The sequence below is a fragment of the Desmodus rotundus genome, chromosome 3 (assembly GCF_022682495.2).
Source record: "Desmodus rotundus isolate HL8 chromosome 3, HLdesRot8A.1, whole genome shotgun sequence".
Taxonomy (NCBI): Eukaryota; Metazoa; Chordata; class Mammalia; order Chiroptera; family Phyllostomidae; genus Desmodus; species Desmodus rotundus.
In genome coordinates, this window is record NC_071389.1 from 28,177,072 (window position 1) to 28,200,251 (window position 23,180).

At 46.9% G+C, this 23,180-nt stretch overlaps 2 protein-coding genes across 6 annotated transcripts; one reads left to right on the forward strand and one right to left on the reverse strand.

The window, feature by feature from the left end:
* Nucleotides 1-4,035: 4,035 nt before the first annotated feature.
* Nucleotides 4,036-22,849, forward strand: LOC128780601 (olfactory receptor 2G3). Its single transcript, XM_053921741.1, has 2 exons — nucleotides 4,036-4,429; nucleotides 21,559-22,849. The coding sequence occupies exons 1-2, from the start codon at nucleotides 4,297-4,299 to the stop codon at nucleotides 22,362-22,364; spliced, it is 939 nt and encodes a 312-aa protein (XP_053777716.1). The 5' UTR covers nucleotides 4,036-4,296; the 3' UTR covers nucleotides 22,365-22,849.
* LOC112299417 (olfactory receptor 2A12) lies at nucleotides 5,364-12,963 on the reverse strand. 5 transcript variants are annotated; one of them, XM_053921745.1, is made up of 5 exons: nucleotides 12,876-12,963; nucleotides 11,758-11,801; nucleotides 9,480-9,536; nucleotides 9,223-9,277; nucleotides 5,364-7,600 (listed from the first exon to the last, which is right to left on the reverse strand). In XM_053921745.1, exons 4-5 carry the CDS (start codon nucleotides 9,273-9,275, stop codon nucleotides 6,721-6,723), a joined length of 933 nt encoding a protein of 310 aa, XP_053777720.1. In that variant the 5' UTR covers nucleotides 9,276-9,277; nucleotides 9,480-9,536; nucleotides 11,758-11,801; nucleotides 12,876-12,963; the 3' UTR covers nucleotides 5,364-6,720. The 5 variants fall into 5 exon arrangements, with proteins under 5 accessions (XP_053777720.1, XP_053777717.1, XP_053777718.1 ...); XM_053921742.1 differs by having other exon boundaries at nucleotides 5,364-7,668; XM_053921743.1 differs by lacking the exons at nucleotides 11,758-11,801; nucleotides 12,876-12,963 and adding an exon at nucleotides 10,105-10,222 and having other exon boundaries at nucleotides 5,364-7,668.
* Nucleotides 22,850-23,180: the final 331 nt, after the last annotated feature.

Sequence of the window (23,180 nt, forward strand, 5' to 3'; positions counted from 1 at the left end):
CAGCAGCCTCCCTTCTGGTCTCCCCTGGCCTCCCCAGGTCCAATGCATCCTCCTCCATCTCAGATTTTCCTGTGTCAGCTCCAACCTGAGAAGCCAAAGCTGTATATTCCATCTTCAAAGTATCTTTTGGATCTTTCTTCCTCATTATAAAAGTAATTCATGTTTATTGTGGGAAATTAGGTAAATTCAGATAATACAAGCAAAGAAATATCACTATAAATCTAATGACCAGAAATGAGCACTGTTAACATTTTGGTATATTTCTTTCCAATTTTTTGTCTATGCACATACATTTTCATACTATTAGGAGAGTTTCATATGCTGCTTTTTACATAGCAATCCATTGGCACATCTCCCCACACTGTGCAATAGTCTCCAAAATGTGATTGGAAGAGCTACAAGGTGTTCAATCATATCAATATATCATAATTAATTTAACTAGTCTCCTAAGATAGGACATTTCGGTTGTTTCCGGTTTTCCTATTAGAAATAATACTGCAATGGACATCCTTTATGAAATCTCTTTCCACATCTCTGATTTTTTCGTACGCAAAACTCTTAAAAGTGAAATTCCATAACATCAAATTTTCCTAAAGAAAGATTATAGCAATTTATTTCTCACAGCAAGATATGAGAATTCCTTGTTTACTATAAACTGGCCAATGGTAGGCATTATCATTTTAAAAGAACTTTTTCTAATTGTATATGTATAAAAGCTATTATTTTATTGATGTTTTAACTTTCTATCTTTAACTATTATAAAGGTTAATCCTTTTTGGGTCCATTGGCCATTTGAATCTCCTCTTTGGTGAATGTTTTATTTTTTTTTAAATGTATTTATTGATTATGCTATTACAGTTGTCCCATTTCCTGCTCCCCTCACTCCACTCCATCCTGCCCACCCACTCCCTCCCACATTCCCCACCTATAGTTCATGTCCATGGGTCATACTTATAAGTTCTTTAGCTTCTACATTTCCTACACTATTCTTACCCTCCCCCTGTCTATTTTCTACCTACCATTTATGCTACTTATTCTCTGTACCTTTCCCCCCCTCTCCCCCTCCCACTCTCCTATTGACAACCCTACATGTGATCTCCATCTCTATGGTTCTGTTCCTGTTCTAGTTGTTTGCCTAGTTTGCTCTTGTTTTTGTTTTAGGTGTGGTCGTTAATAACTGTGAGTTTGCTGTCATTTTTACTGTTCTTATTTTTTATCTTCTTTTTCTTAGGTAACTCCCTTTAACATTTCATATAATAAGGGCTTGGTGATGATGAACTCCTTTAACTTGACCTTATCTGAGAAGCACTTTATCTTCCCTTCCATTCTAAATGATAGCTTTGCTGGATACAGTAATCTTGGATGTAGGTCCTTGCCTTTCATGACTTGGAATACTTCTTTCCAGCCCCTTCTTGCCTGTAAGGTCTCTTTGGAGAAATCAGCTGACAGTCTTATGGGAAGTCCTTTGTAGGTAACTGTCTCCTTTTCTCTTGATGCTTCTAAGATTGTCTCCTTCTGTGTAATCTTAGGTAATGTAATTATGATGTGCCTTGGTGTGTTCCTCCTTGGGTCTAGCTTCTTTGGGACTCTCTGAGCTTCCTGGACTTTCTGGAAGTCTATTTCCTTTGCCAGATGAGGGAAGTTCTCCTTCATTTTTTGTTCAAATAAGTTTTCAATTTTTTGTTCTTCCTCTTCTCCTTCTGGCACCCCTATAATTCGGATGTTGGAACCTTTCAAGATGTCCTGGAGGTTCCTAAGCCTCTCCTCATTTTTCCAAATTCTTGTTTCTTCATTCTTTTCTGGTTGGATGTTTCTTTCTTCCTTCTGGTCCACACCGTTGATTTGAGTCCCAGTTTCCTTCGCATCCCTATTGGTTCCCTGTACATTTTCCTTTGTTTCTCTTAGCATAGGCTTCATTTTTTCATCTGGTTTTCGAACAAATTCAACCAATTCTGTGAGCGTTTTGATAACCAGTGTTTTGAACTGTGTATCTGATAGGTTGGCTATCTCTTCGTTGCTCAGTTGTATTTTTTTCTGGAGCTTTGAAATGTTCTGTGATTTGGGCCTTTTTTTTTTTTTTTTGGTCTTGGCGTGGCTGTTAATTAAAGGGTGGAGCCTTAGGTGTTCCTGGGGGGCGGGGTAACGCTGGTCGCTGCGCTGTGCATGGGGGAGGGGCCGAGAGGGAGCAATGGCGTCCGCTCCACTCCACCGGATTTCAATGTTTCACTCTGCTACCCACAATCACACTGGGCCCCTCTGGTGCTGGTTCCCAGGTGGGTGGGCTTGTGCATGCCTTAGGTCCCTGTGGGTCTCTCCAATGACCTCTCCCGTGAGGCTGGGAGTCTCTCCTGCTGCTGCCCCAAACCCCACAGGCGTTTTCAATCAGAGGTTTGAGGCTTTCTTTCCCCGTGCTGGAGCCCTGGGTTGTGCGGTCTGCTTTGCTTCCCGCCTTTTGTCCGTTTTATCTGTGCGCGAATGTGGGGCCATAGGGTGCTACCTGCTGCTTTGCCTGCCCCGTTCTCCACCACTCTGAGTCTGGCCCTCTCGATTTATCTGCGCGAATATGGGGCCACAGGGTCTGCTAGTGGTCAGACTGCCTGCCCCATTCGTCCCACACTCCGCCAGTCTCAGTCCCGCCACGGCAACGCGAGTCCTCTCCGCCCCGGCTGCCCATCTCTGCCCCTCCTACCGGTCTGGATGAATGTTTATTTTTTATTTCCTTGGTGTCGGACTTCCTTGCCGTTCTATTTTCTGTCAGTTCTGGTTGCGTGAGGAGGCGCAGTGTGTCTACCAATGCCGCCATCTTGGTTCTCCCCAAATGTGTTATTCTTATCTCACTCTCTGTTGTCAGTTTTCTTTATGTTTTAGAAGAGATCTTTGTGTATTAATGACGTTAATCCTTGTCTTCCACATAGATCACAAACATTAGTTTTATTAACTTAGAAAACATTTCCCTTTATGTTACGTGGCCACAATTTTCATCTTTTTCTCTGCTGTTTCTTCCTTTGTTTTTCTGCTCCTGTGGCAGGAAAAGATTTCGGCATTCACGTGGGGGGCATGTGAGCAGCTTGGGCATGACGTGGACACAAGGAAGCTGAGCTAACATTCTCTGCACAATCAAACAGATCAGTTGCTGCCAACTAGAGAGGAAAATGCCGGGGGGGGGCGGGGTGGGGAACTGTTGCAGAGATGACGTAGGGACTTGACACAATTAAATATTCTATTATAAAGGTTCCTGATCTGTGCTGCATGGTAGTCATCGCCCCTTCAGGATAAGTCGTACAACTGCGAACCTTGGGTGGGTGAGGTTTGGGCATAAAGGAAGGAGAGGAGAGAGCTGAGCCAGGAGGAGGCCAGTGCAGCTGAGGCACATGAGTGAGGCAGCGGGAGGATGGTAGTCAAGGACTCAACGAGAGCAGGGGTTTTAGAGCAAAGCGACCTGGCAGGGATGCACAAAGAACCTTGCAAAATAGTGGAGAAAGTATTGGACTTCTTATAGCTGATCAATGAGGAGCTATGTTCTTTATTTGCACATTAAAGGGAAAGGATTTCCTCACCATGAGGCCGAAGGACTTACTTGGAAACATTCAGGTGATGTTTAAAAAGCCATTCTCTGTCCCACCCTAAAGTAAACATTTACCCATATATTTTCTTGTAGGATGTTTTATAGTTTTATTTTTTTGCATTTAACTTTTAACATGTTTACAATTTATCTTAGTAGATAGTGTAAACTCACTTTTTTCACCCAGATTATTTATAATTCTTCCTTGCTCCTGATTTGTAGTATAAATAAATAGTGAGCATTTTGGTTAAAATGTGTTGAATGAATGACATAATTAATGAATACAATGAAGCCTCAAATACCAGAAAAAGTTAAATCATAAATATTAACTCTAACCCAAATAATAACCCTGGTCCTTATCTTAAACCAAGGCTTAGTGACATTTGTAGTGTCAAGAGAAAAATAGAAAGGGGGTGAATAATAGAGAGAAAATCAAGGCTCAGCCAGTAAACGGAGGCGGAGACAGCCACAGGCCAGAATGGCTCACAGCATAGAGCACTTCGCTGACTTGATCTTCCCCATTTTTATCACTGTGACCCTCAATGAAATCCTGAACCAAGCCCTAGTACCACTCAAACTACTATGGGGACATATCTTGTGGGGCCATCTGCTGATCCAAACTTCCTGTTAGGAAATGTAAATGAGACGATGAGTGTGGAAATTCCTTGCACACCCTTGGCACAGACACTCAATAAATTCCGTATCCCCCAAACTCTCTAAACAGGCAGATCACGATGCAGGAAGTCAACCAGTCCTCTGTGGCAGAGTTCATTCTACTGGGCTGTGCCCCTTATCCCAGGATCAACCCTCTGTTCTTCACCTTCTTTCTAGGCTTCTACCTGTTGATCCTTGTGAGCAACAGCCTCCTCATCACCCTCAGCCACCAGGACTTGAGCCTCCACACGCCCACCAGTGGGAGGGCACAGGGTGCTCAGACACTGGCTGTGTCTGTGGTGACGCAGTGTGAGAGGGAGGTGACTGAGTAGATGGAGCACAGTGGTCAAGAGCCTGGACTTTAGTGCCATGCAGACCAGGATGAGACACTTGGTTTCACCAATGACTAGATATGTGAATTTTTGCAAGTCATTTAATTACTCTGAGGTTTGTATCTCTTCTTTACAGGGAAGCTGAAATGCTTAAATGAGATAATAGATGAAACATGCTTAGTACAGAACTTGGCATGTAGTAATCTTTCAACAAATGTTTGTTTTGATTTCTTAAATGTATGGCTTAGGGATGAACTATCAACCAATAAACAGCTATGATTCTCCTGATCCATGGAAGTGAGTAGAGTCCTAGAGAGTAAATTTTAAAAGGGGGAGGGAGGAAGAAGTAAAAATCCAAAGACCTCAAAGTAGGGAAACTTAGTGTGAGAAAGAGATTTGAGAAGGAGGAAATGAGCCTGTATCTACCAGTCTACAAACTGTGCCAGTTAGAGCAACTGAGGTCAACTGAAATTATCTTAGAAAGGGAAAAAATACTATTCAGTACCACTTGTTTCTGTTCATTTGCATTTTTATTTCCCTTTTCCTCTTGTTTCAAGTAAAATCCATTTTGGAAAACTACAGCCTGTCTTGGGTGACCTCAAGGAGAAGGGACTCTGTCCACTTAAGAGTAAGGAAAATTAGAGAGGGGAGTGGGCATATTGTTACCCCCAGATGCAAACTTTAGCTTGGAGGGACCTTTCCTGACACTGTGCTTATTCCTCATAGAACGTTCACAAATGTAAAAAGTTTTCTTCCAGGCCTCACCAATCTACAGGGTCATATTACTGTATCACCTGTATTTACTGGCTTTTTATTTGACTTTGCTGGCTGTTGCAGGGTTTCCAGAATCCAACAAAGCAATCCCCACGACGTTCTGGGACATTTCCCACAAGCTAACACGCAGCCCCCTCAGGTTCTTCTTTCCAGTCCCCTTGCTGATGCACATGGCTATGAAACCTCCTTGCACAGAAATAGTAAGCTGTGCTGGCCAGAACTATTTAACATGAAGGACTGGGACCTCCATGAGAGCCCATGGCTACAGGTGCACAATGTCCTCAAAGACACTGTTCTACCCCACTGTTGATAGCTGTTGTATAAATAACGGAACCAAAGTAAAGAGCAGATAACAAAATGGGGTATATAACTTCAACATGCTTATAAACAACCGAATAATATAATTAACATAGAGAGATCTCTTACGAATTGGTAAGAAAAATATAAACATCCCAGAATAATGGGAGCAGACAGGAACAGTTCACAAAACAAATCCAAAATATCAGTAAGCATATGGGAAATCCCACCACAGCAGGCACCAAAGAAATGAAAAATAAAACACCAGTGAGATACCCTTTTTCAACTTGAAACTGGCTAGTTTTTAAACAATGAGATCCGGGGTGACCAGAAGACAATAAAAAATGGATGTTCACACATTGCTGGTGGGAGTATAAATTGGTCTTTTTTTTTGTAAGAGAATCTGGCTTTATGTCTCAAGAACCTTAACGACTCTGGCCTAATACTTCCAGTTTTAGGACATTATCAAATTTGCACTCGTTTTTCCAATACCTAGAGAAACATGGACTCATCGTTGAAGCCAGGCCAACCACCGTCTCACTCTTTCAGGGTGCTACCAACAGCACCCTTAGTATCTTAGGCATCCTTGTCTTAGTACTCGTCTCTCACGCACCACACTGGGACTTGGGTTATCCATGCCTGCATCCACAGGACCTAGCGTTAGGCCTGCCATACAGTAAGCATCAACGAACATTTGCCATTGGTAATTTCTAATACTGTGTATGCCATATTAAGATGCTAATGAACCTTCCTCAAGATTCAGACACAGGACATACACAAAACCCATTCCATCATTCTCAATAACTGCTCTTAATGGCTCTTCTTTGTTAACTACTAAGTTGACAAAAGTGTCCGTTCTTTTGTTAACTAAAAAGATTCTGGAATAAAGGGAACTGCAAGACTGATGTGCCTAAGAAGACATTTCATGGTATTCATCTGTCAGCCAAACCATGGGCTGTCCCCCAAGGACCAGTGTAGTGTTGAGAGTGGGGCTGAGGGGGCGTGTGCTCTGGTGCTCCTGAGTTATGTGAATGAGTGCTGGTGCATTGACTGTGCATGATGAGTCTTGTTTCTGTGTCCCCCAGCTAGCCTCCCAGGGCCTCATTCTGGGGCTCTGCCCCAGCCTGTCACCTTGAGGAACGCCCCCTTGACATCTTTATTGCGGAGGCTATAGATGATGGGGTTGAGGAAAGCAGAGATGACGTTGTAGAACAGGGCCAACTTTTTGTCTTCCTCTGGGGAGGCCTCAGAGCCAGGCCTCATGTACATGACCATGGCTGGCACGCAGAACATGGTGACCACAGTGATATGGGAGGCACAGGTAGAGAAGGCCTTCAGCCGCCCCTGGGCTGAATGGATCCTCAAGATGGCAATGAAGATGTTGATGTAAACCACAAGGATAAGGAAAAGTGGAACCAGGATGACACAAAAGCCAAGCATGAAGTCTACTTGGTCATTGACTGAGGTGTCTGCACAAGCCAGTTTTAAGAGTGCTGGGACTTCACAGAAGAAGTGGTTGATCTGGTTGGGGCCACAGTAGGGCAGACGCATGGCAAACACAGTGTAGACAAGAGCAGAGGTGACACCCCAGAGTCCACAGAAAATGACCATCGCCCCACACAACAGTGGGCTCATGATGACCTTGTACCTCAGTGGGTGACAAATGGCCACATACCTGTCTATAGACATGATGGCAAACAGCCAGGACTCAGTGACGCCTAGCACCAAGAAAATGTACATTTGGGCCACACAGCTGGCAAAAGAGATGGTCTTCCTCTGGCTGGCCATATGTGCCAACATCTGGGGCACAGTTGTGGTGGTGTAGCCCAGATCCAGCAGGGAAAGGATGCCAATAAAGAAGTACATGGGCGTGTGGAGGTGCGAATCCAGGCAGATGAGGATACTGATCATGCTGTTGCCCAGAATACTCAACAGGTAGGTCATCAGGAAGGCTGAGAAGAGCAGAGGCATGGTCCTGGGACTGAAGGAGAAGCCCAGAAGGATGAACTCAGTCACATAGGACTGGTTGGGCTCTTGCATTGTGTTCTGCTTCAAATGAAAAAGAAAGACCAATTCTGACAGAGGACTAGCTAAACTATGCCACAGAGTGAGGGTTACTGATGGGGTTGTGGTGGTGGTCAGTGTCCAGTTATGATGAAACACCATCTGCCCCTCAACATGACAGCCCATTTCACCTGCTCTTGTGCACTGTCACCACTCCCAGGAATCTTATGAGGAGGAAGGGGCTTTCCCATGTGGTCCAGGTTGTGCCTCTGACCCACCAGTAATTACCCATCTCAGCCTCAGTTTCCTCAGCTGTGACATGAAAGCATTGTACTAGCTGGTCTGTACTTTCCCTTAGCATCCTCTTCTCCTGAGTTAGACTACCAACTGTTTACAGATAAATATGGGTGTACATACTCCATGAAATTGGGCAATTTTAATGAGAGAACCTCTTCCTTCCTGTTGAAGATATCAATTTCTGTTTCCACTCTACTTTTACCCTCGGTGTGCCCCAGCTCAGGACACCTCCCTAACCACCCACCCACACCATCACAGGTCATGCTGTGTTAGAAGCAATGCTGAGTTCCGAATCTTGGTTCTATAATTGACTGAGTAAATGACCTTGAGAGAGCCCTTTACCTGGCCTCATAATCCTTGGAGACTACTTCCTCAAGAACAAAATGAGAGTCACTGTCACTTTGTTACAAGTTTGCTGCAAGGATTGGGTGATGTTTGGGCATGAAAAGCATCACACAGAAGGCCTACCATGTGGTAGATGCCTAATAAATGTTAATTGCATTTCTGGATGGCTCTCCATGCACAGGACTGAGATTCAGGTCCAAAGTATGCCAGCTAAGATTCTGGGAAATACCACATCCTATAGGATGCTCACACATTTCACCCTCCCAGATGCCTACATTCTGTTGCTCCTCCCAGCATTTAATTTACTCTCTTAGCCTGTTACAGACCCTAGCTCTTTCTCAACTGAAGCTCCTCAAGCCTTCTTTCTTCCTGCAAAATGGGGAGAGGACAGCCTCACTGGAGAGATGTCATGTGTATCATCGGTACTTAGAGAATGAGAATGATCTTGATGCTGTCAGTGTTATTCCTCTCCTGGCACCAATTTTTTAGATGGAACCTACTTGTTCTGCAGTCTGCTTGTTCTCCTTTGGAACAGCATGAATGAGTCTTCCCAAGAACCCATGCCTATATTTCCTTATTTTTTTTAGTCCTCACATGAAGATATACTTATTGATTTGAGAGAGAGAGAGACAGAAACATTGATGTGAAAAAAATTGATCAGTTGCCTCCCATACCTGCCCTCAACAGGGGATCAAACCTGCAAACTAGGTATGTGCCCTGACTGGGAACCAAACCCATGACCTTTTGGTGTATGGGACAATGCTCCTACCAAGTGAGCCATTCAGCCAGGGCAATCATGTGTTTACATTGAATACATCAGATGATTTCCTGACTTTGGCCAAAGAACTGAACACACTTTGAACCTCCTATATGCCAGGTATTTCTCTAGGATTTTCTAAGAGATTACCCCACAACTTTCAGCTAGCTGGCAGATAACTGTTTTTGTTAAATTCCTACCTTTCACCAAAGGGCCTTTGTAGGTTGCACTGTCTCTCCAGGCTGGCCTTCATTTCTGCATAAAGAACAATGGTGTTTGGCCAGGTGGTCTTGAAGGGAGAGGAAGCACATAGCAGCATGGAAGGGCATGGTGTTTAGAGACAGTGGGTTCTGCTGGAGTCCTGGCTCTGGTTTCCCCTGCTATGCCACCTTGGGCTATTAGCGCACTTTTTAGGCCTCCGTTTCCTCGCCCGTAGAACAGAAATACCATCACCTACCTTGCAAGCCACATTCTTCCTGAGAAGAATAATTTCAAAGACGTGAGAATCTTCTACCTGGGGTCCAAGAGTCAGAAAACAAGCTGTCACTTCTCACTTTTCATTCTTTTACATACAGCCAATGAATGGGCTTGCTCTTTAAGAGTCTGGTGTTAATCGCTAGGTAACCTGACTGACCCATGTGAAGGCTGAAGGCAAGTGGAACAAACTCTCTATAAAGCAGCATCTTGTGCCCAAGGATGCTGTTCTGCAACCAGAACCTCTGGTGAGAAACTCGGGCTCCCTGAACCTCTGGGTCCCCATCATCCTTCCCCCAACACTCCAGTGAGTAAAACACTCTTCACTAGGAAAGAAACTGCCTGACTCTCAGGACTAGGAACCAGAGAGTCCCCATGTGAGGGCAAACGTCATTACCCACCATGATGAGCCTGACCTCTGTACCTCCAGTTGGGCTAAAAATAAGGCAATCAACTTTTGGCCTGTACCCTACAGTATACCTTGACATTCATTCTCCCTTTGAGTCTCATGAGGACTCTTTGAGAAGTATAGAGTGGGGATCGTTGTCTCCATCTCACAGATGGAGAAACTGAGGCTCAGGGAATATGTGGGAGAAATTGAATTTCACTCATGTGCGGCTCCTGCAGGGTTTCCCATGAGCAGCAAAACCATAGCTAACCAGAACTCCACCAGTCTGAATCCGCAATTTACTGAAGTGTTTTCTGGCCTTGATTCTCAAAAGGGAAAGAGAAATCACGAGGGCAAAGAATCTTGGGTTGGCAGAAACTGATGGCATCGCTAAGATCAATGCAGTCATGCCACTCAGAAACTTGGGAAAATCTCCTCATCTCCGTACTCATTCCCCGACATCCTGTCTGTCCCCATTGCCACCACCTCCAAACTGCCTCTTCCATCCATCCATCCCCCACTAATCTCACTGCCACTGTCTGGTTCAGACACTGGTACCTCTCCCTCACTTGGAGTTCATCTCAGTCCTCCAGCTGCATCTTTGCTCAGCCCCTTTTATGCACTGGTTTGCAGAGCACCCTTTCTAAAACGAACATTTGATGGGGCCACTTCTTCAATCCTGCAATGTCTCCCTTACCTAAAGGGGAAAGTCTAAGAGAGTTAGAGCAATACCCTGGCTGTGCTCCCTAAAGCCCGACCCAGTTTTGGTCATCAGACTCCAAGGCAGGCCAGACACTTTAGAGAAATCTTTGGCTGCTGCAAGGGCTGACACAGAGAGCATGAGAGTGACCCGAGGTGCCACATGCAGAGAGGAGATGTAGGAAGAAGACGGATCCCAGGTCTCCATGGGAGTTCATCACAGAGTTGAGACTTGGACCCAGACTCTAGGCTCCTAACTGGTCAGCTCCTTGGACTCTGTCTTAGCTCAAGGCAGCAGGCCCATGTTAACTTGGAAATTCCATGGGTCAAACATATCCCACTGAGCAGCTCGGCTTCAACATACATAATTTTATTGTTTCCCATTACTTAATACAGAGCCTGGCACATAGTAAGACCCAATAAATGCTTGCTGAATGAGCTACAGACCAGGAGGAAGGAGAAAGAAAGGAGTATAGAAATTGTCTATCCCCCTATACGTTTCCTTCCTGTTCCTCAGTCATCTGGAGAAAATTACGTGTGTCTGGAGGTCACCCGTCCCCAGGAGAACTCAGGGCACACGCTGGTTGAGGGAGGAGGATTGAGAGAGTTGGTAACAAGTATGGTGAATCTCTCTAGCATTTGTTTCCACTCCTATCCAAGCTGATAAGTAATAATATAAAATATTATTTTCAATAATACAGTAATTCATAATTTCATAATATTATATACTTCTCTCTAATAATATCATGATTTTAATAAATCAATATATTATATGTTGTAACAGCTTACTCTGTGCCAAGCACCATGACATGTGCTTTACATGCATTATTTCATTTTATCCCCATAACTGGGGTGTTAGTTGAAAGACTGAACAATAATTATGGGCACCTTCCAATCAGAACAGACACCTGTCACAGGAGACAGGAGAAGCTGTGCCAGATTGCCCGCAGGCTGCACATGTGCTCTGCACAGAGCCACCTGTGAGGTGGGCATCACTTTTACACCCATTTTACAGTTAAGGAAAGCAGTGACACAAACTGCCCAGGGACACACCCACAGCCAACTGCAGAGCCTGTGCTCATAAAAACACCAGGTGTCTCTGAGCATCCACAGCAAGAATGTGGTTGGACTGACCTGCCTGAGAACAGGTCGTCCTTCTTCCCCCACCACTTACTTGCTCACTTGCTCTCTCATTTCCTGCCTCCTCCAGGGTAGAATCTGAAAGGAAAGAGCAGGAGAAGGAGAAGCAGAAATTTTGGACAAGATACAACATGAACGAAGCTGGGACAGGCAACACACAGGCCAGGTAGATGCAAGAGGGCAGTGATGCCAGGCTGCTGGTGCCCACTCTGTGCACAGAGACTCAGCCATATGCTGACCCTCCCTGAGGTCTCATGTTCCCCTCTGCCCCCCACACTATCGCCTCCTTCTTCCCAGCAAGCTGCATGAGGGAAGGTCAGAGTCCAGGAGGGAGCTGCCAGAGCTGGTCTTCCCCATGTCCTCCTCCAGCCTTGTCCTGCAGCCCCTGGAACCCTCAGTGCTGTCCACAAAGAGAAGAGAGCTCTGGCTCTGGGCATGAGGGTACTCAGTGGTACCCTACTGTGAGGGCCAGTGGTGTGCCAGGCCGGGGGCCGATGTGGTAAACCATAGAGCCTGGGGGATCTGGAGATTCTAAGACACGAAGACAGAGCAGGTGTAACCAGGGTCTCAGGTGGCAGGTTCCCATCTATGGGCAGCAAAGATGCACTAGAGTACAGACCAGAGACACAGACTGGGCAGAATAGAGACACAGAGTCACAGCAGGAAGAATCAACAGACACAGATGGGCAGCCAAGGAGACACAGAGGACCAGAGAGGCAGGAAAGGGTGCCACTAGCCTGGAAAGGGATGGAAACTGAAGACAGGTCAGACACGAGCCTGGAGCCAGGCCCCACGGAGCAGGTGTTGCCCCTCAGGGGCCCCTGGTGAGTGGACTGGGGCAGCTGCCACCTTCACTCACCCACTCCTGCCAGAACACACTGTGCATCGTTGCCTGAACATGCAAGCTCCTCAAGCCCCGCAGGCAGAGGCTGCTTCAGAGTAGGAGCCTGCCCCAGCCCTGCACCCCCAACACTGGTCTTTCCCTCCCAGTCTTTCTTGTACTGACCTAGAAGCAAGTGCTTGTCCTATCTGACACCAATGGTGTGCCCTCTAAAGCCACCCTCTGCCCCATATCTGTCTCTCTTCCCTTCCCTCTCTAACCACACTCTCTTCTCTCCTCCAGAATCCCCAGGCTTTGTGACAAGGCAGTACCTCTCACTTGCCCTACTTTTCCTCATGAGGGTATGTGGGGTTATCTAGTCACCATCCCTCCTCCTGATAAGCCCTCATGCCCTGCTCCCATGCATCTTCCCCAGGCTGGAACCCCCTCACCCAGTACCCTTAGTGCCAGGCTGCAGCCCCAGCAGGCACCTCCCACTGACAGCTTGGGGACAGCCCCGCCCTTCCCTCAGCAAGCTTAACCACTGGGGAAGCAAGTGTGCACAGGGGACCTAGCAGTGTGTCATCAGACAGACACAAAGTCACTGCAACCAGGTGGAGTCACTTAGCTTCCCAGAGCCTCAGCTTGGTCACTATAAAATGGGGCTGTCTTCCCTATGTCATAACAACACTTACCATTGGGCTTGTTTGTTTTATTCTGAGTAGTCATTATGGACTAGATATTTATACTAAATCCCTATAGCACTATTATCCCTATTTTATAGATATAGAAATGGAAGCTTGCAGGCTAAGCAGGCTGTGCAGAGCTAGGATCCTGAATACAGTTTTGCCTGGCCACTCAGGCTGTGCTACTGCCTGTTGTGGAACGCAGTGCATGATCCAGCCTAGGCCAGAACAGAGGCGGTGGGGCCTCTCAGGCGGGAAGAACAGAGCCACTGTGGAGGGGAGGTGGTGGCTCACACATTTAGAGCTCAGGGCACAACTTTTGAAGGCAGCGGGCTCTCTGGGGCTAGATACACATTCTTCCAGGGATAAGGAAGGGAATGGGGAAAGGGACCAGCATTTTTTGAGCACCTTCTATGTGCCCAGCACAGGCACCAAGTCATTTAATTCTCCAACTACTCTGTGAAAGAGGCACATTATTTCCCCTTCCCAGGTGAGGACACTAATGTTCACAGGCAAAAAGACTTGTCCAAGGTCACGCAGCTGCTCCAGGCAGCTGAGATCCCAGGCTAGCTCTGCCTGGCTGTAAAGTGCCTCCAACACACTCTGTCTGCAGTGGGGGGTGGTGACAAGCTAGCACTACCCAAGTCTCTACCCACCCAAGTCTCTAGCCTGGGCATGGGCCCCCCTCAACTACTCTAACCCCCTCAAGTTGGACTCTAGCCTTTGTGGGAGTCGAGTTGTTCATGAGACCTCTACCTCAGCTGCAGGGTGGCAGAGTCTGAGAGAGACACAGAGAACCCTGACTGTCAGTCTGGGGGCCCCTCTACTGAGGGTTCTTTGATCCATGGGGCAATTCCTGATAGAGTCTGCCACGTGTTCTAAGTGAAGTAATCCACGCTCGTCAGAGAAAATTCATACAGACAGGAAGGAAGAAAAAGAACGTTGTTACCCTGTAGTTCCTTCCATACAACAATGAAAATTTCCTTACATTTCTCTCTAATTTTTTCTATACCTAATGGAAGTGACATCTTCTCTCACCTCACTGATGAGATACTTTACATACAATTTTAATGTGACACACGTTAGTTGGGTGACTATTCATTTCCCGCTTCTTGCTGATATGACCATGTTCCTACCAACAATGTTTGTTTGGGGGCCGTCGATGCTGAACCCTCGGAGTCCCAAGGACACTTCCATGTATCTCTTACCCAGAACCTGTCCAGCTAAGCCAGTCATGGGACCTGGTCCCATTCTGTGAGACAAAATGAAACCTCAGCTGAAGAGTTTTGTGAAAATATTTATTTTCTTAACAAAGGGAGAGAGTGACCGTGATACAACCTCTTCTCCCAAGTCCCCTTTCTCTTACCACAAATAAAGATGTCATGTCTGGACTTGAGCAAGCCATCTGGAGACCGTGAGCAGAACAGCTCAGAGAGCACAGGGGTGCTCCCACCTACATAACGCAGCTGTGAGCTGACCCACATCGCTGGTTGTCTCAAGACTGCTTGTTCTGCGAAAAACAGAAATGTCTGCATGTGTAAACTGCCATTGGCTGGGTTTTGTTTTCAGCAGGAAAATCCTAATGGATTAAGTATTCTGTCTTTTCAAAAGTTGATATTCTATGATAAGCTTTTTATGCTCATCTGAGACTTCCAGACTCCAAAGCTGTGAGAAATAAATGTTTGTTGTTTAACTGCTCAGTGCACGGTATTCTGTGCCCGCAGCCCTCAGCCCGTGCTGACGGATGCCATGGTGGCTGGGCGCCCAGAGCGAAGCACGGGACAAAAGCGCTGCGCAGAGAGGGAGAGCCCTGAGGTCAGAGCAGGTCGGCCCATGTCTACACTGAGCACTGACCTGTGCCTCTTGTGTGTGGGGAACCACCAGAGGAGGGGGTGGGGGGAGCTATTAGAAGGATAATAGAGGATTTTTATAAATAACTTAATTCCAATAAATCAGATAACTTAGATAAAACATTTGAATTCATTAAAAGACATCACTTTAAGAGGAAGAGGTTATTTGACTAGCCATATATTTCTTTTTCAAACTGATTGTGGAAATAGAAACTTTTCACAAAGAAAACTCCAGGGGGTGGGCTGGGCAGAGGAGAGCAAAGTGGGGACAGTTGGAACAACTGCAACAGCATAACAATAAAATATTTTTAAAAAGAAAACTCCAGATCTAGAGGGATTCACTGGTGAATTTAGCAACCCTGTGAGGAAGAACTGCTTGCAAGTCTGTATTAAAAATTTTAGGCACAGGGAGTATCTCCCAGCTCAGTCTGGGGGGACAGCACCCCTCTGACATGGAAACTGAGGACATTACAAGCAAAGGAAACTGCAGGCCCATGTCCCTCATGGACACAAATGCAGAAATTCTCCACGATAGTTTCACAAATTGAATCCAGCTACATGTATGAAAGGTTAGTACAGCACGTGCAGCTGTTAGGTGAACATAAACTGAGTTGGGAGGCAGGGAAGCGTGCTGGGATGAAAACAGGCTTCAGAGGGACGAGGGTCTGGGCTCCAGCCCCACCTGGGCCACTTCCCAGCATGTGACCTCAGAGAGTGGTGGTGATGCTACTGATCAAGGCGATGACTTATCCCACTTCTTGAGCACATGCTATGTTCATGGCGTCATGTGCTGACATACTTTACCTCAATAAATCCTAAGAACAACCATGTGAAGTTCGTATTATTCTCCAAATTTTATAGTTTTAAAAACTGAGGCTTAGGCGGGTTAAGCAACTTGCTTGAATTTCTAGTAGAGACCAGACTGGGATTTGAACCCAGATCACAATGGAATGAGATAACTACTCAGCAGCTGGCAGGGCACTCTTAGACAAACCCCCTGACCCTCTTCATTTATTTATAGATGTGCAGTCCCCTGTTGAACATGAAACCTCTGCTTCAGGTCCCCAGGATGCCTGATTCAAGAAGGTCACCCTTTTTTAGCATGTTCCCTCTCACTTGCCTGACACATGTGTGGCTGGGAAGGAGCCCTCCACTGTGGATCCAGGCATGGGGGCTGCGGCCCCTGCTGTACAGTGTTCTCTCCCCTGCCCCCTCCCAGAAGACACCTAGACTGACCCTGAACACTGCTCACTTACTGCTGCCAGTGTAGGGCCTACCACTGACTGAGCCCCTTCCAGTACAGATACCAGGACGTGTGCTAAGCTCCTCACGTGCACCTTCTCCACCTTGGAAGCATTGTTTTCTGTTCTAAGTATGAAAATTAGGCTCAGAGAGGACAAGTGATTTGCTCAAGGTCATATAGCAAGGAGGTGGTTAGAACGAGCATTCAACCACCTCTCTCTCTGGCCTTGTTTTATTTTTTTTTTCCTGTATTGCACAAGAAACACTGGCTCTGTGTCTTGAGGGTTTCAGAACCTAAGCCTGGGGAAGGGAAAGATGCAGAGAACCGAAAAGGATCAAGAGGGAAAATACATCAAAATCCATGACTAGACTGTGCAACATCTACTTCCTGTGCCCTGGGTAGGGTTGCCCCCGCTCAGGTAGTTACCCAGCTCACAGCCCCCATATCCAGGAGACCATGTAATGTCCAAACTCAGGCACATTTGGAGAGTGAAGGGGAGTATTTAAAACAATTTAGGAGTTAATGAATCTACAACAGGAACAAAGCAGAACTGTTCCCTGAGAAGGAGGATATGAGATCACCCTACCCAATCCCATCCTTGGCTGTCCTACTATCTCCCCACAGGTGGGCCAATCACTGTGGCTCATACTTGTCACCCTAAAAATCTGAGTTGCCTGAGTGAGTGTGTTACATGTCCAGGGACAGGAGCAGTTGCAGTCCCATGCTCTGGAAGAGCATCCAGTCCTGCTCAGCTGCTGGCTCCTTCAACTTCATGCTCCAGCTCAGCTAACAGGACTTCTGGGACTTTGCCTTGAGTACCTGTCCTTTAAGATGACTTGCTGTTCCCAGGACCCCTCCCAGTTACCAGGACTCACCCAGTTCTAGCCTCAGGTCCCCTCTAGTGGTCCAGGCCCTATTCCTGCACACAGACACCCTTCGACCCATAGTATCACTTGACCTGGATTTCTCAGCACTGACCTATACCAAGGTGAAAGCATTCCCCATTGGCCTTAAGTTCCCCAGTGCCCAAACTGAACTTCGTCTTGCCTTGGACTTGACCTTTGTCACCACACCTTCAGAAATTAAATTCTTCCTTGCTGGACTGGACTGTCTCTCACAGTTGGCCAGTGCCTCCCACGCATGAGGCAGGATCTGCCCAGCAGCAGTTAATGAGGCTGAGCCAGTCTCCTGCCTTTCTGTCTTGGAATGCCAGACGGACTCAAGGAGTACTTAGTTGGGGAGAATGTCCTCCACATGGGTCTGAGGATGACTGTACATCTGCCCACCTGTACATTTGTCCACGTGGCTCCTACATCCAGGCTTATAGACGCTCCCCATCCTGACTCCCCACCCTGCAAACCAGTACTGCACCTTGGCCATAGAGATGCTGCAGTAGAACGATTTGCAACCTGACGGATCTAGGTTCAAATTCAGATGACAGTGTACGTGTTACCTGGTGCGAACAAGCCACTTATTCTCTGAAACATTCTGTGCCTCCTGATGTATCAGATTCCTTACTGACCTTGTGTGAGGCTAATTACATGTTGAGCAGTGCCTGGCAAGCATCTGATAAGAGTAATTGTTCAAGAGTTGGTAGTTACTGCTGTGGTAATAGGTTTGGTGGCATTTTTACCACAACGAGAGGTGCGGCCTTGGATAATAGGTTTCGATAAATGGTAGTTCTGAGGACGCTGGTAAGTATTGGCCGCATTTATGTCATCTACGGTCAGGCTGTAGTTTTACCTACCTGGTGCACAGCTTTGGATAAAATGCCTAAGGACACAGAAGACACACACAAGTGCTTTGAAAGGAAACAAAGCACATCTTAGCATTATCACTGTGTCACACAGAGATGGCAGCTCAGACATAGGACTCCTCCTTCCTCTGTGTCACAGTGGCAAGAAACTTCAGTCTCCAAATGGAAACTTCACAAGGATGCCCAGCTCATTTGCTCCAGGGGCCACACCTGAAATATCTTGAGGTCATTAATTTCCTGGCTGTGTCTTTCATCTTCCCAGAGGCCCTGTGCTGCATTTAGCAACATGGACAGGGAATCCTCGGGGCTTTCCAGGTATTAGAAATCCACTCTCCAACCCCATTCTGATAGAAGAGTGTCACTGGTCTGCCAGCTGGAAGCCCTACCCTCCCTCTTAGGAGAGGGGCAGATCTCCCCTGTAGGGCCACTGTGCTAAGGAGCAGGGGGACTCTGCTGTCTACTGCATCACCCAAGATGAAAGGAAACCAGGGTGATGCTGCCACAGAAGTAAAGGAGGTGAGTTGAGCAGAAGAACAGGGTGCTGTTCATTTGTAGGTGGGACTGAGGGAAGGACTGGGAGTTTCCTTCCCTGGCATCCCCAAGAATGGACAAAGGACCCCCACCCTAGTCTCCCCCACTCACTGGGAATGGGGAGAGAGTGCAACTGCCCTCACTGAACAGGAGTGGGATCTCCAGCACCCTTTCCAGACTTGCACATGCCCTTCTCAGGAGCACCCTCCCGCCCCTGATGGGCCCTTGATGAGGCATCTGCTCCCTTCTTCTCTACCAGAGCTACAGAGGCTGAGAAGGGTCAGGGAGGCGAGGGCAGATGGAGAGAGGAGGGGGGATGTATGGGTATGATATTTTCCTGGTGCGAGGTTTTGACTTAGTTGTTTTTTCGTGGGTGCCTATGAGAGAGGCAGTAGGCACAGTGGTTAAGAGCCTGGCAGGTCTATGCAGCCAGAGACCCAGGAGTGAAGCCTGGTCCTGCGACATACTAGCTTGGTGGAAGGCAGAACAGAATTTGGTGCTATAGCAGAGAAAACTAGTACTGGACCAGAGGTCCACAAGCAGTCTGCCCATCCCTACTAGATCCTGGGGAGAGATCTAAATGAGACAGCAGCCTCTGCCTCCAAGGTGTCTGGGAGGGTAACACATGAAATCAACAAGACTAGGCTTGTGGGTAGTGAGGAAACCCCGAGCTGCACGCCTTGATTAGTGGGATGTGCAGAAGCAGAAGGATTATGGAAGGCATTCAACCAGATAAATCCTTGAGGGAAGGGAGTTGGACATCTGCATGGCCTAAGTGGGAGACACTGAGAGTCAGGTGGGTTGGAAGGTCTTTGGCTCAGAGAGAGCCCAGCCCAGATGCCCAGACTGGGACCTTCCTGTGATCGTGCTGTTAGCGTCATGGTTCAGCAGTCTCAGAGGTCCTGGGGAGTCCCACAGACTTGAAAAGTTGTTAGAAATACCTTAAATTCCAGTCTAAGGAGGCAAGGGAAAGGGCATGAGAGATGAAATGGTACCTGCTGGTGGGTGCGCCAGGGAGGGAAGCCACTGAAAAAGTCCAGGGTGGGGGTGTGAACTGGTGGATGGAAGGGTGTGAGCAGCCCTTATCGTCCTGGCTTCAGGGTTTGCCAGTTGCACTGCTGAGCAGCACTTACCTCTTCAGAGTCTCTCCTCTCAACATCTAAAACTCTGAGCATCCCTAGTTCTCCTCTCCCTTCACAACCACTTCTGATCTGGTACATTTTTCTCCTCCATCCAATTATTGATGTTCTCTGAAGTTCAGCACAAAAATATCACACCACCCTCCTTTGCCCATACAGCCTGGGACAACTTTTCCATCCTCCCGACCTTCACCATCATCCTGCAGCAATCAGTTCCCAAAGTCATGTCTTCACCCTTGTCCTCTGGAACCTCAGAAAATGCCACGATGGCTCCTCACCCCTCCCTCCACTCTTCCTTCCTCTCATCTTCTTATTACCCAAATTGCTACCATTTATTGAGGATTTTTGATAAACCACGTACTTTTCATGTACTCTCCACTGTGGAGGAGGTATTACTGATGACAAACACTAGACTCTGAGAGGCTAAGTGACTGGGCAGTAGGTAAAAAGGCTGCAAGACTCAGGTGTGTTGACACCTGAATCTGTACTCTCTGTACTTTCCTATGCTCTGGTCTCACATCACCAGCTCCGCAAGGAATCTCCCCCCAACACAATCCTGTTCAGCAGACAGCTCAGCTCCCCATGGTGCTCATGGCAACTGGTGCAATTACAGGTGTCCAGCCTGGCACCCTGTTATCAGAGATTAGCAGAGCCCGAAGGGTCCTTTGGAATGGTCGAGTCCCACAGCTTCACTTTGAAATGGGGCTTCAAAGTTCACAGAGGGTTACCCACAAAGTTACCCAAGATCACACAGCAAAATCCGGGCTGGGTCAGAAGCAGCCCCCTGCTCTTCTGATTTCCAGACGTGTTCCACTTACACTAACCCCGTTTACTTGTCTAGTGTTCATATATACACACACACACATCTGCAAAATATCTTGCCATACAGTATCTCATATGCTCCTTGCCATTGCTCTGTGCTGTACATGTTTCACCTCAATCCAACAGATGGGGAGACTGAGGCCAATGGAGGTGAAGGGACTTGCCCAAGGTCGCATAGCTGGGTAAGGGACAACTGTGGGATGTTCAGGAAGAGCTGCAGGTAGCATGTTGGGAAGCAGTCACCCTCTCTGCTGCTCAGGGCTGTGAAGTCTCTTCTTTGCTTCTCAGTATGTCTGCTCTTCCTTCATCAGTGCAATGTCTCCCTGTTCTTCTCTACAGCTTGAGCTCCCCTGGGATTTTGTGTGACCCCCACAGCAGCTCTGGGTTGAGAGTATCTCAGGCACCCACAGCCCACTGACACAGGTTTTCAGTTTCATCATTTTAAATCCTCAGCAAAGAGTTTTGTTTTAGTTTGGGATAAGTGTACACCCTAGGTAGAATTTGAGAGGTGCCAGGGGTTGGCTGGGTGCCCTGCTACAAACACGACTACCAGATGCCTTGCTTTCTCTGGCTGAGAGGGGTGTCCAGAGAAGGGCCTGTGGGCCGTCAGACAGCCTATATTCTATTACAGGTGTGACTTCTGATCTTCTGACTCATTTCCCAGTGCCAGTGCTGCCCTAGCTTCCTTTCCATTTTCACCCAACTCAACAAAATTTTGTCCCCATCTGAGCAACTTTCTGTGCAAGGTGCTGTGTGTGGGACTCAACTTCTGTCAATTCTGTCCTCCCTCCCACAAGGCCAAGCACAGAACACAGAAGTCCTGTTTGTCTTTAGTAAGCAGTCACCATGCAGAGCCTTGGCAAAAAGAACCACAGCTCTGTGTCTGAGTTCATTCTCCTTGGCTTCTCCAGTAAGGCACAGGTCAGAATGGCCCTGTTCACTTTCTTCCTCCTCCTCTACCTCATCACTCTTGTGGGTAATGTACTCATCATCACCCTGATCTACCTGGATTCACACCTCCACACACCCATGTACTTCTTTCTCAGTATCCTCTCCTTGGTGGACATGAGCTATGTCACCACCACCGTGCCCCAGATGTTGGTTAATATGATGTGTCCAAGGACAACGATCTCCTGGGGAGCTTGTGTAGCCCAGATGTTCATCTTCTTGGTCCTGGGCATTGCTGAGTGTGTCCTCTATGCCATTATGGCCTATGACAGGTATGTGGCCATTTGCTTTCCCCTCCACTATACCCAACTCATGGGCCGGGTCATTTGTGTCAAGATGGTCACAGTCTGTGGGTCCATTAGCATAGCTGGGGCTCTTATCTGCACTGTCTTCACCATGCGTCTGCCATATTGTGGTCCCTACAAGATAAACCACTTCTTGTGTGAGGCCCCTGCTGTCCTGAAGTTGGCCTGTGCAGACACCTCCTTCAACGACCAGTTGGATTTCATCTTGGGTTTCATCCTGCTTTTGGTGCCACTCTCCCTCATCCTGGCTTCTTATGTCCGAATCTTTGCCTCCATCTTGAGGATCCGCTCATCCCAGGGGAGGTTCAAGGCGTTCTCTACGTGTATTTCCCATGTCACTGTGGTCACCATGTTCTATGGGCCGGCCATGATCATGTACATGAGGCCTGGCTCCTGGTACGACCCAGAGCGGGACAAGGAGTTGGCCCTGTTCTACAATGTTGTCTCTGCCTTCCTCAACCCCATCATCTACAGCCTCCGGAATAAGGATGTAAAGGGGGCCTTTCTGAAGGTATTTGGTGGCAGAGGGACAGCTCAATGACCCAGGATGTTTCAGAGTTGTCCTGAGTCATGAGCAGACTCGATGGGTCTCATGTGATTTCATAAAAATACATCAGTTTGCATCAACTTTCACCTTCCTGGGGTTGTGAGCCACTGAGAGAGGGTGTGGCCCCCCGAAAATGAAGATCTCCCCATGGGTTGGAAAATTTTCAGCTGCTACCACCCAGTGACTCAGTGAAGTATTGAAAGCAAAGGAGTTTTTCTGCAAAGACTATATCCTGCCTTATGGCTCAAGGTCATTGCTTTATTGCTTTTCCTGGATTCTTTCCTCACTTTTGTAAAATTCACGTCAGTGCAATGTCATCACAGCCAAATGTTTAACATGTACACGTGCTCTTCCACAGTGTAAGGGACTTCGGGATGGAAATGACATAAAGAGTAGGTAGATTGTGCAGAGAGAGAGCCATGCACTTACAAATAATACTTAACATCGCCCTTTGCATTAGATGCTCTAAAATCTAAGCTATGATTATTTTAGACACAGCTGTATAACAATAGAGCTAATAATTAATCTGGTCAGGACTCAACTTGTGAAAGTGTCTTTGTCCTGGTTTTACATTTTAAATATCACTTTGATTTTGAGAAAATAAATACATATTTCATAAATAAAAATATATGTGTTTATATGTATATCTGAGTATCATTATACATATAAAATGCATATATCTCTCTCTCCACGGAAGAGACAGACACCTAGACAGTATGGAAAATAATATAACAAAGACTCCATTTTTCCACATCCGAAATGAACACTTACTAATACAAGTGTGTTGCTATGTTTAGTCTTTTTTTAAAG

Excerpts from the sequence above, each read along its gene's own strand:
- LOC112299417 (XM_053921742.1), bottom strand. The coding sequence starts at position 7,659 with ATGCAAGAGCCCAACCAGTCCTATGTGACTGAGTTCATCCTTCTGGGC.
- LOC128780601 (XM_053921741.1), top strand. The coding sequence starts at position 4,297 with ATGCAGGAAGTCAACCAGTCCTCTGTGGCAGAGTTCATTCTACTGGGC. Across the intron at positions 4,430-21,558 it reads CCTTGTGAGCAACAGCCTCC|TCATCACCCTGATCTACCTG; the intron begins TCATCACCCTCA and ends GTAATGTACTCA.